Source organism: Hyla sarda, chromosome 1 (assembly GCF_029499605.1).
Source record: "Hyla sarda isolate aHylSar1 chromosome 1, aHylSar1.hap1, whole genome shotgun sequence".
NCBI lineage: Eukaryota > Metazoa > Chordata > Amphibia > Anura > Hylidae > Hyla > Hyla sarda.
Window position 1 is genome coordinate 366,648,155 of NC_079189.1, and position 17,025 is coordinate 366,665,179.

Below are 17,025 nucleotides of genomic sequence, written 5' to 3' on the forward strand. Positions count from 1 at the left end.
AAAGTGTGCCAATATTTTGGGATGTAAACATCTCATTTATAAAAAGTAATGTTTGGGATAAAGCTTTTGCTAGAGCCCCAAAATGTCCCAAAAGCAAAAGAGGTCTGAAACGCTCTTAACTTGGCAGCATAGACAAAGTACACATACCTATATGACAAGAATTTCACTTGACTACTACCAAGAAGACGTTGAATGGTCAGGCGAGTTTCTTGAAGTAGTTTTTTTTCGGCAGAGTCCCCTACTGCCATGGCAACGATACGACCTGGTGGTAGAGCATTGAGGAAATTCTGCAACCTCTTGCTTTCATCTTCAGAACTAAAGGTGTCAAATTTTTCAGTCACTAATAACTGAGCCGTTTCTTGGTCCACAACTCTCACATTCAGACCTCTAGAAAAAGTGCGTTCAAAGCTGTATGCTCCGGCTAGAAGTCCGGACGGAGTAAGAGATTTTGTCAATAGGGTCCAAGATAACTTTTTGGAACCGTGTAATTCCAGTGTTCCACCAGGTGATACACCAATGAACTTCTTCCCAAATACTGGCACACTACCTTCTTCATCTGATCTACCGTACAAGATAATATTTGCTTTGGATTTGTAGCTGCATTTCTCTGCTCCAATATGAAGCGCTCCACCATCCTGTATTAGGATAGAACGAGTCCTAAGAGTAATATTTTTTGACCCACTTTCATCATCTTCAAAGACTAGTTTACCTGTAAAATAGAAAAAACATGTGACAAATGTATACTAAGTTTTTATTAAAATGTTTGAAAGTAACTTATACAAAAACAAGTATATTGATAAGTAGCTACAGAATGTAGATTAAAGGGTACCTCTCATCAAAAAAACGTTTGATATATTATAGATTAATGTATGCAGAATAACTTTACAATTGCATGTTATTAAAAAATATGCTTCTTTCTATTTAATTTTCCACTTTGAAGAAATGACCACTAGGGGTCTCCCTACCAGTCCTGGCAGCAAGCATTTCAGACTCATGCTGGAGTCCTAAACACTACGAGCTGCCAGTCTGCTTTGTTCACAGCCTGTTTGGCTGTGAACAAAGCAGGCTGGCAGCTCTGAGTGTTTAGGACTCCAGCATGAGTCAGAAATGCTTGCTGACAGGACTGATCGGGAAAAATACAATAGAAAGAAGTATATTTTTCATTAACATGCTATTAGAAAGTTATTCAACATTCATTAATCTAAAATATATCAAAAGTTTATTTGATGAGAGGTACCCTTTAAATAAACTAATCATCATCCTGTATAAGTACTAGTACAGTATACTACAAACCATGTCCACTACTATCTCAGCAAGTAGTAGTAGTAGAGTGCAAGAGGTGTGAAACTCCTCCCTATCTACACTCCATGAATAAAAATGCTGTTATCCATGCCAGTGGTGCTTATTGCATCATTGATATATAGGGTGCAAGGTGGAGAAGCTGGATGTTTAGAGTGGTACATTACAGTAGACCTGCCATCTCTTCTGACATGTCTGTTCTTATAAATAGTTGTACTATGTTGAACTTCCTACAAATGTATGGAAAATTTGACATCAGAGAGTCAACAAGTCTCCTGTCAGTAGGGTATATCCCAACTAGAAATGAGCGAACTTACAGTAAATTTGATTTGTCACAAACTTCTCGGCTCGGCAGTTGATGACTTTTCCTGCATAAATGAGTTCAGCTTTCAGGTGCTCCCGTGGGCTGGAAAAGGTGGATACAGTCCTAGGAGACTCTTTCCTAGGACTGTATCCACCTTTTCCAGCCCACCGGAGCACCTGAAAGCTGAACTAATTTATGCAGGATAAGTCATCAACTGCCGAGCCGAGGAGTTTGTGACAAATCAAATTTACTGTAAATTCGCTCATCTCTAATCCCAACATATTAGGACACGGTCAGTATTGATAGATACTTTCACATGCTTAGCTCCTCCCTCGCTGTAACATGATGCTGATGGATCAGACTGTTAGTTCAATGTAGAAATAAGTCTGTATATCGCTCACCCATGTTTGTGGAATCGGTCCTCTCCCACCATCCAGAAATAATCCAAAAGAGAAGCACACATCACTGGAAGTTAAAACATCCACTTTATTAATCCATTAAATCAACATATAGCAAAGTGCAGTGCAACAGATAAGACAATGGTGTATATTTTCTCCTCCTATGACACATTTTTTATGACTAAGGACTGGTAGGGCAGAAACGTGTCAGAGGAGGAGGACTTTTAGACCATTGTCTTATCTGTTTAACTGCATTTTGCTATATGTTGATATTAATAGATTAATGAACATTTTAACTGCCAGTGCTGTGACCTTCTATTTGGGATTTATTTGTTCAATGGGACAGTTTCCCTTTAAAGGTTTATTAAAGGGGTACTCCACCGCTAGCCATCTTAGCCTCTGTCTCGCATCGCCAGTCATCCGGCACAGAGCGAAGTTCGCTCCGTGCACTGGATTGTCTGGGGTGCCGCAGCCAAGAATGTGGGGGTCCTCAGCAACGGGACCCCCGCGATCAGACATCTTATCCCCTATCCTTTGGATCGGGGATAAGATGTCTAGGAGCAGAGTACCCCTTTAAGGCATACACGTCCGTTGATGAGAAGTTCCAGTCATTTATTCCTTTAAATCTCTGTTCAGTCGGGGCTAAGTAGTCATGTAGGTGGTCGTGCTTGGTGACTGGCAGCTCTTTAAAATGTACACGTATACACAGATAGCCGTCAATGACTGTCAGTAGAACCAACCAGCTGAGTACTTAGCCCAGAATTAGCAGAAATCAAATAAATGATTATTTACGAACATTTCCCCCCCCAAAAATGTATAAATATGTAAACATGATTTACAACATGATGCCTGCAGGTTCGCTTTAAATCAGTGGTCTCAAACTGTGGCCCTCCAGATGTTGAAAAACTTCAACTCCCCTGTCCGGACATGCTGGGAGTTGAAGTTTGGTAACATCTGGAGGGCCACATTTTTAGACCACCGCTTTAAATGGTCCTCTTTGAAGGAAATAGCTGCCATATACAGCTATTTGTACTTATTTCATGTTTTGATGGAAAACCTGTTCGTTGACAATATCACTGGCTATAACAGTGGTCTTCAACCTGCGGACCTCCAGATGTTGCAAAACTACAACTCCGGGCATGTTGGGAGTTGTAGTTTTGCAACATCTGGAGGTCCGCAGGTTGAAGACCACTGGGCTATAAGATCTTAGCTAGCCATATCCTTTTACATTAAAAATACCTCTGAAGTCCACCTCACATTACACCACAGCTAAAGAGCAACAATTTTTCCAAGTAAAAACAGAAACATTAAGGGGGAGATTTATCAAAACCTGTCCAGAGGAAAAGTTGCGCAGTTGCCCATAGCAACCAATTAGATTGCTTCTTTCATTTTGCAGAGGCCTTGTTAGGCTGGGTTCACACCACGTTTTGTTAAATACGGTACGTGAATATGGCTGGGAGGAGGGGGCGGGGCTTAATTGCGGCCGTATTCGGGAACCGTATTCAATGCATGCCTATGAGCCGACCGGAGTGAACCGCAGCCTCCGGTCGGCTTCGTTTTCGGCCGTATGCGGTTTCCCGATCGCCTGCAAAAACGTGGTCGACCGCGTTTTTGCCTACGGTCGGGAAACCGCATACGGCCGAAAACGAAGCCGACCGGAGGCTGCGGTTCACTCCGGTCGGCTCATAGACATGCATTAAATACGGTTCCCCTATACGGCTGAGTGCCGGAGCCGCGATTAAGCCCCCCCCCCACCCAGCCGTATAAGGGAACCGTATTTAACAAAACGTGGTGTGAACCTAGGCTTAAAAGTGAAAGAAGCAATCTGATTGGTTGCTATGGACAACTTTTCTTCTGGACAGGTTTTGATAAATCTCCCCCTAAGGGTGTATTCACATGTACAGTATTTTAATAAACTAAAATTAAAAAAAAACCCTGCTAAGGATCTTATTTGAGCAATGGAGGTGGTCTTGAGTGTCCATGAGCAATGGTTATCCTGCCCACCCTGACACCGACCACTTGATAAATATTCATCTTCCCTTCTTCTACACATTCATTTGATGTGCCAAGACTTCTCCCATGTGACCTTCATTATTGAAGACATGAAGTGGCTATGGGGCAGGTCACATGGGTCTTGGCACATCTACCATGTTTCTCTGAAAATAAGACCAGTCTTATTTTTTATTCACAAAACACACTAGGGCTTATTTTCAGGGTAGGGCTTATTTATTTATGGGGGGGCTGCAGGAGTGTGGAGCATGGGGGGCTGCAGGAGTGTGGAGCATGGGGGGCATCCTCCACACTCCTGCAGCTCCCCATCCTCCCCTTCCCCGGTCGTCCTCCACACTCCTACCGTACCCTACAGTGCCCCCCCACCCCTCTGCCATAATAAACTAGGTAAACATTTCACCTTCATACCCTGCGGAGAGATCATGGGGGGCATGTGGGGTCTGCGGGCATTACTGGCGTCCGCGGTCCGCCAGCTGATTACCCCTGGACTAGGTCTTATTTTCGGGGTAGGGTTTATTTTCTGGGAAACATGGCATCAGACATGCTGAAGAAAAGATTAATATTTATGAAGGGAGCAGAATTATAAGTCGGAGTGGGCAGGATCATCATTGGTCAGAGAGGCTGAAGACCACCAAAGCAGATAAATAGCATAACTGGATTGTTACAGGTTTTCTCTGGAACGGCAGAGCGGACTTTTAGAAGGTTAACTGTGTTTGAATCAGTATTACCTGCACTATTAACCTGTAACCCTTTACATTACATTAGAATACAAATTAAGACATTCTGGTTGTATTCGTATGCGCTTTCTAAAACAATAATGTACAGTCTGAGAATAAAGAAGCTAGTTCAAGAGACATAAAGAAACTGCTCACACACCTCCATTCTGTATGGTTATAGAATGCACTGTGGCATCAGACTGCAAACGCAAGAGGTCCCCCTTCCTTATGACAATTCTTTTATTTGGGTCATGGCCAGGGTTCCAGTTACTAAGAAAGTAGTTCTGATCCGGACAATTTTCTACAACATCAACCAGAAAAGAAAGAAAAAAAAAGGTTAATCAAAATGTGCATAAACATATAATCTGTGTCAGGTTTAATAAATGGTTATAGAGATTGCCTTTTTTTTGGCTTTGTAGACGATAATATCTTCTCTTTAGATCTGTGCCCAGTTTTCAGAAGGGACATTGGAGGAGATATATCTTCTGGAACAGAAAGGGTGAATATGCACAACCAGAAGCTCAATATGGGATTCATTATTCGCCGGCTTCTCTTTTGGAAGCGGATATCCCTCAAAGCACAAGGTTTGCAAAAACTGAAATGCATGGGGAAACCATCTGGATGATGAGATTTAACACTGGCAAACGCTGGAGCGTGAATCATGGGAGGACACACCTCTGGCGTGACTATAATTATATAGAGGAGATTCCAATATTACATGCAAATCACCCAGCTCCAATCCTTTATCACTGGGCCGATCTAAGTACTGGAATGTTTTACACGCAGTTACAACATCCTTGTGGACATTGGCCAGGAGAGTCCCAGCCTCTGAGTGTATCATGCTTGCTCCTGGGAGGTCTCACTTCTGTCCCGCTCTATATCTCATAAAGCTGGAGATGCCTACTGAGAGTTAACAGCCATGGCTCCAGTCACAGCCAGAATGTAAGCTTAGCCCAAAAGATTATTGTCCCCTCATTTCTTCCAAGAACATTGCATGAATCATCACTATATGTAAAAATGAAATACATTTGCCCTTGCTACGAGTATACACTTTTGGTAGCTACACAAGTTATTGACATTTTAGTCTTTGGAAAATTACAACATTATTCTTTAAGAACATCAACTTTAGTTCTAAGTAAAATCCTTAAGAAATACACCAGAATTAAAAATGTAAACCAGCAATCTGAACACATTAGTCTAGCTACTACTATTGTTTTCTTCAAGACACGTTAAAGGAGTTATCCAGGAAATTTTTATTTTTTATTTTTTTTATATATATATCAACTGTCTCCAGAAAGTTAAAAACAGATTTTTAAATTACTTCTATTAAAAAATCTTAATCCTTTCAGTACTTATGAGCTGCTGAAGTTCTTGTTCTTTTCTGTCTAAGTGCTCTCTGATGACACCTGTTTCGGGAACCACCCAGTTTAGAAGCAAATCCCCATAGCAAACCTCTTCTACTATGTGCAATTCCCGAGACAAGCAGAGATGTCAGCAGAGAGCACTGTTGCCAGACAGAAAAACAACTCAACTTCAGCAGCTGATAATTATTGAAAGGATTAAGATTTTTTTAATAGAAGTAATTTACAAATCTGTTTAAGTTTCTGGAGCCAGTTGATATTTAAAAAAAAAAAAAAAAAAAAGTTTTTTCCTGGAATACCCCTTTAAGCAGAGCCAGATCTCACTTATCTGACAGGGGTTGGGGATTGCTAGTACACTCATTTATAGGATACAACACGAGTGCAAATGACGGCAAGTTGGTGGTCAGCTTGAACTTTTTTCAATGTTCATCATGGTTAAAATCGCTCATTTCCTCAACTTTTGTGTAGGGGCACCTGTCACATGTCCTTTCTGTATTGTATTTCTGTAAGCAGATTGTGTAAAAGGGGCATGGGGAAGAAACTAGTAAATGTGTTCCCTACACCCTCAAAAAGGTATATTCCAGGCACAAATGTATTTTCTATCCATAGAATAAGGGATGACAAGCTAATTCATGGCCAGTGAGGGGTTTCTTCTTTAATGCCAAGACCCTCACAAGCCAGCTTGCTATCCTCTAGCCCAGGGGTCGGCAACCCGCGGCTCTTTTAAGCCTTTGCTGCGGCTACGCGAGTCTGTCCCGGTCACTAGGGATTGTCCAATTATCGGTATGGCCGATATTATCGTCCGATAATCACTATTTTGGGCATTATCGGTATCGGCAATTACCTTGCCGATAATGATCCGCCCCCCCTCCCGCACCGCGACCGCCCCCCCGATCCGCCGCCCCGCACCGCACCGCGACCGCCCCCCGTAGTGCTGGGCGGTATACCAGTATGGATTTTTGCCCATCCCGCTATACCGGTCGGGCCCCTCCCCCACCCTCCGAGTCAATAAAAAAATTAAACTTACCCGTAATGAGGGTGGTCCGGGCCATCCATCCTTCCTGTAGTGTCCAGCGGCATTCCGGGTGGAGGGTGAACCGGTCCGGGCTGTCCTTTTCCGGGGGTCCTCTTCTCCACTCCAGGCAGGCTCCGGCCTAGTACGCTGCATAGACGCCGCTACGCCGTGACGTCAGGTGCGTCGCTGCGCACGGGCGTCACTGCGCAGCGGCGTCTTTGCAGCGTACTAGGCCGGAGCCTGCCCGGAGTGGAGAAGAGGACCCCCGGAGAAGAAGGACAGCCCGGACCGGTTCACCCTCCACCCGGAATGCTACAGCCGGACACTACAGGAAGGAAGGATGGATGGATGGATGGATGGCCCGGACCACCCTGACAGGGAGGGGGAGAGAAGCGGGTGGTGGCGGCGGCGGCCTATGGCACCGCATAAGCCACCGCAGTGCATTGATTTAAAGCGCCCGCTTTAAATCAATGCTCTGCAGCGGTGTCGAGGGGGGATAAATAGCCGATAACTTATACCGAAATATCGGTATAAGTTATCGGCTATCGGCCCTAACCTGCACCGATTATCGGCCCTAAAAAAACAATATCGGTCGATCCCTACCGGTCACCCTTACCTTTACGTTTACTCACCTGCCCTGGTGCCATCGGAGCGGAGTCTCTTCTTCCGGGGCCGCGTGGATACTCACTGTCATGTGACAATGTAACGTCACATGACAGTGACGTCGCCGGCCTGCGCGCTCAGTCGAGGAGCGCCGCCAGGAGAGGAAGATGCCTCGCGAGGAGCTGGTGAGTACCATTACTCACTTGCTTAACCCCTCACCCCGCGGCAGCGTTAATGCTGCCGGGGGGTGAGGGGTTAACGCTACCGCTGCCATGGGGTGAGGGGGTAACCTAATCCCTCACCAGGCTCACCCCATGGCAGCGGCAGCATTAACGGTTGGTTAACCCCTCACCCCGTGGCAGCATTAACCCCCCTCTCCCCAGCCCACCCCAGGCCTGGGCCTAACTAAAAAAGCCCACCCCAGGCCTGGGCCTAAAAAAAAAGCCCACCCCAGGCCTGGGCCTAACTAAAAAAGCCCACCCCAGGCCTGGGCCTAACTAAAAAAAAGCCCACCCCAGGCCTGGGCCTAACTAAAAAAAAAGCCCACCCCAGGCCTGGGCCTAACTAAAAAAAAGCCCACCCCAGGCCTGGGCCTAAACAATGTTAAGTGAAAGTCCTTTTTTTCTTCAGATTGACAGTTGACTGCACGATCCTGCATTATATATAGCATTAAGGTAATAAACAATATATGCAGTGTTATATTTGTTTTAAATGTTGCAATGGTTTTGCGTCTCCCAGTTTTTTTCTTTTCTTCGGAAAGGGGTCCAAGTGGCTCTTTTTGTCTTAAAGGTTGCAGACCCCTGCTCTAGCCTGTAGATTTTTTTTTCGAGTTGGAAACCTCCCTTAACAGCATAACCTGGTGGGGCTAGGCTATTGTCTAGTGTGTGGGACCCTCTCACCTTTCCCCTGACAAATGATATTGATAGAGGAAAAACCAGGCATGTTAGGCCATGTTCAGCCGCAGTATTCCGTAAATTTTAATGCTCGTTATCTTTAATGGGGATTCCACTGTCCAATTTACACAGCTGAATTTCAGCAGCGGACATCTCGACAGGTCTTTAAATTTTGCGTTCTTTCCGTTCAAGTTAAGGAGACTAAGAATTCGAGCGGAATCTGTATTTTTATAGCACAGAAGTTTCACTCAAATTTTGCACGAATTCTGCAAAAATATGAAAAAACTGTAGTCTGCTTTTCTCAGCAGACATTAAGCGGAATTGCAGAAAGTTTGTCATGTGAACATAGTCTTCAACTTCAACTGCTCAACAATTTTTTTCTTTGAGTCTGGCAATAGCTTACCCCTCCTTTTCAAATTCAGAAAGGGATTATCCAGCATTAGAAAAACAAAGCATACTTCTTTAAAAGAAAAAAAAAAGAAATTGCACCACATTTGTTATCAGGTTGGGTGTGGTTTTGCACTCAGATGCATTGAAGTGAATGGAGACAAGTTGTAATACCACAGACAACCTGTAGACAGGTGTACTGTTTTTGAAAGAAATCAGCTCTGTTTTGCTATAGCTGGATAACCACTAACTATTCTGGTCATATAGGGCACAAAGATTTAGGTGCAAGTACATGCTTACGTTACGCATGGGTTCTAAGTATATCCTATACTAAATTAAACAACTCGGGACCTTACATTACATTTGCCTATTACCAGAACCTCAACCAACTATTGGCTCACCATAAAGCCATTATAATGGTTTCTTCTGAGATACTATACAGTAGTTCATACATGACTATTACATACAAAATACAGAAGTTCTTAAGATTACAGGAGATAGATGGTTGCGTGACAGTATTTGCAGTATGTAAATAGATTTCCCAATACTAAACAGGATATGGACGTGTGAACATCACGCTTACCATCAGGGGCATATTTAGAAGATATTCCTAGAACAATAGCAAGGATAATAAGAAAAGTCAGACTGGAAATTGCAAAGCATATTAAGGTATTTTTGTGTCTTCTCCTGCGAATAACCTGTGCGTGATTGTTTTGTCCATTGCCTGAAAACCCAAAGGTTGTATGTGCTTCTTGCCCAGAGGAATTAAATTTGGCTGTTGCTTGAGTCTTTGGAGGAGGCGGTGGACGTAATGGCACAATTCTGCCAGGCACGTAGCCCGGTGATCGTATATTGCTGCCATTCTGAGGTTGGAGGAAGAGGCGTGATCCTCCCCTGTAGTCAGGAGACTGCATGATAATGTGTTTAGTTTTACCTGAAATGTACAAAAGGAAAAGATCAGTTCAAGTACAGGATGAATCAAATATACTGTACATACAAACACAATGCTTGAGACTTAGATCATTATATATATATATATATATATATATATATATATATATATATATATATATATATATTAGGGATGTAAGAAAAAATCGATTCTCGCGATAATCGCGATTTTTCATTTGCCGATACAGAATCGATTCAAAATATTTTTGAATCGATTCTTTTAGGGATGTGGAATTTTTAATAAAACGCACTTTTCTTACCTGCCAACGAGCCCGCGGAGCTCCGGTACAGGTGTTCGGTCCCCGGGCTGTATTCTTCTTACTTCCTGTTAGTCCGGCACGTCACATGGAGCTTCAGCCTATCACCAGCCGCAGCGATGTCCCGCCTCCGCTGGTGATAGGCTGAAGCTCCATGTGACGTGCCGGACTAACAGGAAGTAAGAAGAATACAGCCCGGGGACCCAACACCTGTACCGGAGCTCCGCGGGCTCGTTGGCAGGTAAGATAAAGTGTGTTTTATTTTATTTTGCAGCACCGGAGTACTAGATCGCCGCTGTCAAAGCTGACAGCGGCGTCTATTGGGATCTATGAATGCTCCCAGGTGGGCGATATATCGCGATGTATCGTCACCTAGACGGTATCGCGATATATCGCGATATATCGAATCGCCACACTGGTATCGCGATTCGAATCGAATCGCCAAATTCTTGGCGATTCACACCCCTAATATATATATATATATATATATACACACACACACAATATATATACACACACATATACATATATATATATATATATATATATATATATATATATATATATATATATATATATATTACACACATACAGACACACACACACACACACACATTAGGAAAAAGTAATGATGCCCTTGGAAACAGACAGTACTTATAGGTGGCATTAGAATATGAACACTTATTGGCAAATGCATCAAATTTACACCAGCATCATATAGCAACATAACCGAGTAGGATGCAAAATAAACACAAGTCCAACTAAAGTTCAATAAGTCCAACACTACAGTAATGGCTCAGTGAAAGGCAAATACCCTGCAATGTAAACACCAACTGACACGATTTAGGAGCAATATTCCTTCTCCAAATACAGCATTTAGAATAAATCCCAGGATCACTGTGCCACCACCAGAAATCTAGTATAACTAGAGCACGACTAGAGAATTCATGAACAAACTGTTCCGAACGCTGGAGCCGGCGCCAGGAGCTCGTGACATCATAGCCCTGCCCCCTCATGATGTCACGCACCGCCCCTCAATGCAAGTCTATGGGAGGGGGCGTGACTGCTGTCACGCCCTCTCCCATAGACTTGCATTGAGGGGGCGGGCGTGATGTCATGAGGGGGCGGGGTTATTACATCACGAGCTCCCAGCGCCGGCTCCAGTGTTTGGAACAGTTTGTTCCAAACGCTGAGCAGCGGAGTACCCCTTTAACAAATGACTATTTCAGCAGACCAACGTCAGACTGTAATTGTCCAAAAAGGAGTCAGTTGTATTAAAGTTTCTGCATAGTAGTTGGATGAATAGTCTTTTATCTACAAAAAAAATTTCAGGAATGATCATTCGTCCGGTCTTAATGATCAGGTATGGGCAGTTTGAACAAGTATAACAGCCAAAATTATTTAAAATCTATATGGCAGAGTTTCCAAAAACGGAACAGCTGAGCGAACAGTCATCCGATGAGCAGCCATCAACCCGCTTCTATCCATCGTGTACGTAGCCTTAGATCGCTGCCAAGTGTCCTATGGTGTCCAGTCCTGGTTTCTTTGGTAGACATCAGGGGAAAGTCAGACTTCCACCATACACAAGATTATTATTGCGGTCAGCCAATATTTAGCTAGTCTACATTGCCCACTTCACTGTCATAACTAGAATTCAGAATAAAAAGGAATTAGCTAGGAAAGAAGGCTGTTGTGTATACTCCATATAAATACACTAATGTTTTTTTACTTGGGAATACTGCGAGATACAATGCAAAAAGAGCATGTCAGGCAGTCACAGATGTGAATACTCCAAGACAAGTGTCAGCCCTCAAGAGACCAGTCTAGGCAGACACTGCAACCCTGTCCCAGACATAACACTGCATGTTAACATTACAAAGGGGGATGATTACAGGGGAAAAACTAATCCCACTGGGACAGGTATGTGGTGCAGCGTGTACAGGCAGAACAGTGCAAGCACCATGTGCTGACAAGATTTACTTTCATGGAATATTTTGCACCCTACGCTTAATACACACAATACATCTGAATTCATTGAAATGTGCTTTTACAATAAAATCAGTTGCATGTGAACACAACCATATTACAGCTGTGAGTGCAAAATTTGTAAAAGTCACATATAATAAAGAGCATGTCATAAAAAAAATAAAAAATAAATGTTCAGAATGCTGGGGCACAGGAGTACCTCTTTAAGCATTCTTATAGTTCCTAAAAATTAATAAATATTAAATACATTTATATCTATAGCTAGCAGACTCAGGGAGGAAGTGAATGCATAGTGAGTGAAGGCAGGCTCAGTGTTTGGCTGGGTTAAAATCACGTTTTTGTCACTGTTTTCAATCCGTTTTTCTAAAGAAAACCGTATGTCAAAAAAACGGATGGAACAGTATGGAAAAAAGTAAACCGTATGTGTTTTTAAACAGTATACTGTTTTAAAAGTGCATACAGGTCCGTCAGTTTTTATAGAAAAAAAAACCCATACTTTCTGAGTCAAAACCGTGGTTGACCACGATTTTATCTCCGGTTTAAAAACCGTACTGCAACCGCATACGTTTTTTTTAACATGGACGTCAATGGGAAACGCACATGTATACGGTTCCATACGGGAAAACTTATACATATTTACTTTGCACATGCGCATTTGAATCCTAAAGTCCCCACCCAAGACCCCTCCCATTAAAAATGGACAACATTTTCAAAAACGTATGTTTTTTTTCTATAAAAACTGACAGAACTGGATGCACTTTTAAAAACAATATACTGTTTAAAAAAGCATACGGTTTACTTTTTTCCATACTGTTCCATATGTTTTTTTGCCATACGGTTTTCTTTAGAAAAACGGATTGAAAACAGTATGGCAAAAACGTAGTTTGAACCCAGCCTTTGCCAGGGACATGCCCTTTCTTGGGCACTGGAAGTCAGAATGAGTGAGCAATAGGATAGAGGGATTTGTGAGCCAACTACAGAAGCTAGACACATAAAAAGACCTGTAAAGCATCTGCATGACCTAGTGAGTAAGATATACATTAAGTAAACATTATTTGTGTCCGTGATATGACATGTATGCGGTAATGCAATGAAGTCACCTAGATATATTATTGCTAGCCTTGTCATTTGTTCTCAGTAAGTGCCGAGAATCCTACGCAAGTTGTGATAACCCATGGAAATTTAGGGTAAACTAATTTACTGCAAATTGCCAATTTTAGCAACAAATACAATATAGATAAAATACAAACCAACTACAAGGCTACTACATGAGATGGTAAACACATGCTGTAGGATCACCCAGAGACCTAGAATGCAATAGGAAGGTCTACAATTAAGACCCTCTCTATTGCCTGCTGATAAGTGAAGCCAGATGAAGAAAGCAGGGACAGGATTGGTTCACACATGGGAAGGCCCCTTGGTAACCATGTGTACACGAAAAATTACTCATGTTATACATAATTAAAAATCTGTTAGTGATTTCCACCCATACAAGACATATGCAGCATGTTAGAGCTCTAGTGCGTTGTGTAGAACAGCAAACACAACCCTCCATAAACCTCGTAGAGTCAAGTTCTTCCTCTTGTCTGCTGTTTGACACTGCCCCAGATCCAGAATTACCAAATAGAAGGAAACCCTTCTGGAAAAAGTTAGATCCAGCATTTCCTGCTGAAAATTCAGAGAGCAAGATGGATTACACAATCTGGAGTTAAACACATGCAGGAATATAGTCAACTATCTCTAGGAGAAAAAGATTTTTCCTCAACAGTTACATCCTTATGATTTTGTAGACTTTTATACATGGACTTATTGATGCAGAAGATTTCCTTTTAAATGGTCTAGTCCAGTGGTCTTCAACCTGCGGACCTTCAGATGTTGCAAAACTACAACTCCCAGCATGCCCGGACAGCCATCGGCTGTCCGGGCATGCTGGGAGTTGTAGTTTTGCAACATCTGGAGGTCCGCAGGTTGAAGACCACTGGTCTAGTCTATATCTGATACATAGAGAGCCGTAGAGGTGTGCTGAATAGAGATGAGCGAACTTACAGTAAATTCGATTCGTCACAAACTTCTCAGCTCGACAGTTGATGACTTTTCCTGCATAAATTAGTTCAGCTTTCAGGTGCTCCCGTGGGCTGGAAAAGGTGGATACAGTCCTAGGAGACTCTTTCCTAGGACTGTATCCACCTTTTCCAGCCCACCGGAGCACCGGAAAGCTGAACTAATTTATGCAGGAAAAGTCAGCAACCGCCGAGCTGAGAAGTTCGTGACGAATCGAATTTACTGTAAGTTCGCTCATCTCTAGTGCTGAACACAGACTTCCCAGCTCTTTCACCCTTATAAATTAGAAACAAATAGGTTCATAGATGACTGAGAAAAGAAGAATATAACAAAATCTCTGTGACAAGTGGTTGAGCAGAAGCCTTCTTCCTCTGCCATGGTTGCAGTAGAATAAGAAATCATAAGCCCTGCCCCTTTGACTAAGTTCCATACCTCCATGAGTGAGGGGGCCAGAAGCTAGCACAGCAGTGCTGGACCTGCTGTCAAGCACATCAGAGGGTCCATGATGTAGTGATGACTGCTGGACACTGCTTAGCTGGTATATGTCCAAGAAGGCAGGGGGACCCCTAGTGGCCAGTTTTTTCACTGGCTTTTTCAGTATAAAATACTGAAAATTTTCTGATTAGAGCAATTGAAAAACATACTAAAAGTTTTTGTATCTGACAGAGCCCATTTAAGTTGAATATACTATATTTTTAGTTGACATAAGTATCAAGTTTCATTGAACTGTCTCCTGCCATTTGGGAAGTTATTCTGGAACATCCATACATTGAGAGATATAAATGAGAGAAAGATTTCTAGGTTTAGCATTCTTTGATCACTGCTGTTTCAAAACAACTTCCCTCCATGTGATAGTCTTATTTGATTCTTAAAGATATCCAAAAAAGTCTTATCCTGTCTTCAATCTCCTTCTCTCTTCGGTCTGCAGGCTTGTCTTCAGCAACAGTTTAGTGCTTAGTGTAACCCCTTTCTTGCTGTGCTACTGCTGGGTTTCACCCCCCCCCCCCCCCCCCGTTTCTGCTCACAAAGCACCTTACAAGGCCAGTATTTAGTAACTCCCATATAGCATTTATAGAAGTGTATTGTGCTGGGCCGATTTACACAGTGCAAGTATGTTCAGTACAGTGCTATGGCATAACAGAGTGGAATATGTACTGTGACTGGACAGATAACTAAGGGAGCCTTGTCCCCTGAAATAAAGAGAATGAGAAATAGTTGTGCAACATGGAGGTGATTTTCAGGGGCTCAACAGAAAGAGCAATACAACACCCTTGTCACCACTTTGAAGAGGTAAAGTAACAAAAGCATACAGATTTTTAAAAAATCTTTTGCATTAACAGGTTACATGTCTTTAGAGTAATAACACAATTATGGTCCATATGTCACTATGCTAAACAATGAACATGACAAACAAATATATGAAGAACGATCACAGAGTGCACTTACAGCCTAGAAGCAAAGATGGCCTTGGTGCCAATGCAGTAATCCTAAAACTAGCTCTTCTAGCAGAGGACCTAAAATCCACATTTTTACCCAGAAATTATTATTATTAATTATTATTACTACTCTTCTCAGGTAAAATGTTTTACCTATACTGAACAAGCAACCAAAGCCTTTTGTAATTCTAGCTTGTCACAGTACAAAACAAGCTACATCCTTAATACACAGAAGAGAAGTTCATGTGAAGAAACTTCCTGCTCTAAAAACAGATTACTGTAACCCTGAAGGTTTCCGTAGTGGAGAAAAGCTCAACACTATTTACGGGCAAAATAAATGAGATGAGAAGTATCTTCTGCTAAATCTTAATCCTATTTATAGCTTTGGAATGATTGAGCATGACAGTCCAAAGGAAGATATCTTCTCAAATACTAGCTCTATTAAACCTAGTAGATGTTACACTTGATATAGGGCCATTGGTTTGTGCACATGCAATTTGATCTATTCAGTGAGACACAAAAGTAACCAAAATATGGCTGATCTAGTTTCAAACTGTTAAAGGGGTACTCTGATGGACTTTTTTTTTTTTTTTAAATCAATTTGTGCCAGAAAGTTACAGATTTGTAAATTACTTCTATTAAAAAAAAAAAATCTTAATCCTTCCAGTACTTATTAGCTGCTAAATCCTACAGAGGAAGGTGTTTTCTTTTTGGAACACAATGCTCTCTGCGGACATCATGAGCACAGTGCTCTCTGCTGACATCTCTGTCCATTTTAGGAACTGTCCAGAGAAGCATGTTTGCTATGGGGATTTCTCCTACTATGGACAGTTCTTGAAATGGACAGAGATGTCAGCAGAGAGCACTGTGCTCGTGATTCAGCAGAGACCTCTGTGTTCCAAAAAGAAAAGAAATTCCTTTGTAGTATTCAGGAGCTAATAAGTACTTGAAGGATTAAGATTTTTTAATAGAAGTAATTTACAAATCTGTTTAACTTTCTGGCACTAGTTGATTTAAAAAATAAATAAATAAAAAGTTTTTCACTGGAGTACCCCTTTAATATCTACTCCCAAACCACCCCATGAGAGAAAAATTATTAGAGACCTAAAAGTGTGATCCTCACTTGAGAGCTTACCTTCCGAAAAGGTCTTGAAGTGACCCCATATACTCAATCATTGCTTAGCCAGTCACTGGTAAGCTTTGGGATTTTACAATGTTTTTAAAGTGTCCTTGGAAAGAAGGTAGAAAGGCTTTTTAGGGACTCCTTCATAACATCAACAGTATTCTGCTGGGTAGGCAGACCACACAAATCCCACTGTAAACCAGTGTGTATATTATTTCAGGTAAC

General features: G+C 42.1%; 1 protein-coding gene across 1 annotated transcript in view; it reads right to left on the reverse strand.

Annotated features, from left to right (window-relative positions):
- The window catches only part of CEMIP2 (cell migration inducing hyaluronidase 2), a 104,569-nt gene that overhangs the window by 59,386 nt on the left and 28,158 nt on the right, over nt 1-17,025 (reverse strand). The window contains exons 2-4 of the mRNA XM_056523087.1: nt 9,570-9,920; nt 4,888-5,028; nt 148-709 (exon numbers count right to left, since the gene is read on the reverse strand). Of these exons, the coding sequence (XP_056379062.1) occupies nt 148-709; nt 4,888-5,028; nt 9,570-9,900 (1,034 nt within the window). The 5' untranslated portion in view covers nt 9,901-9,920. The remainder of the gene's footprint in view (nt 1-147; nt 710-4,887; nt 5,029-9,569; nt 9,921-17,025) is intronic.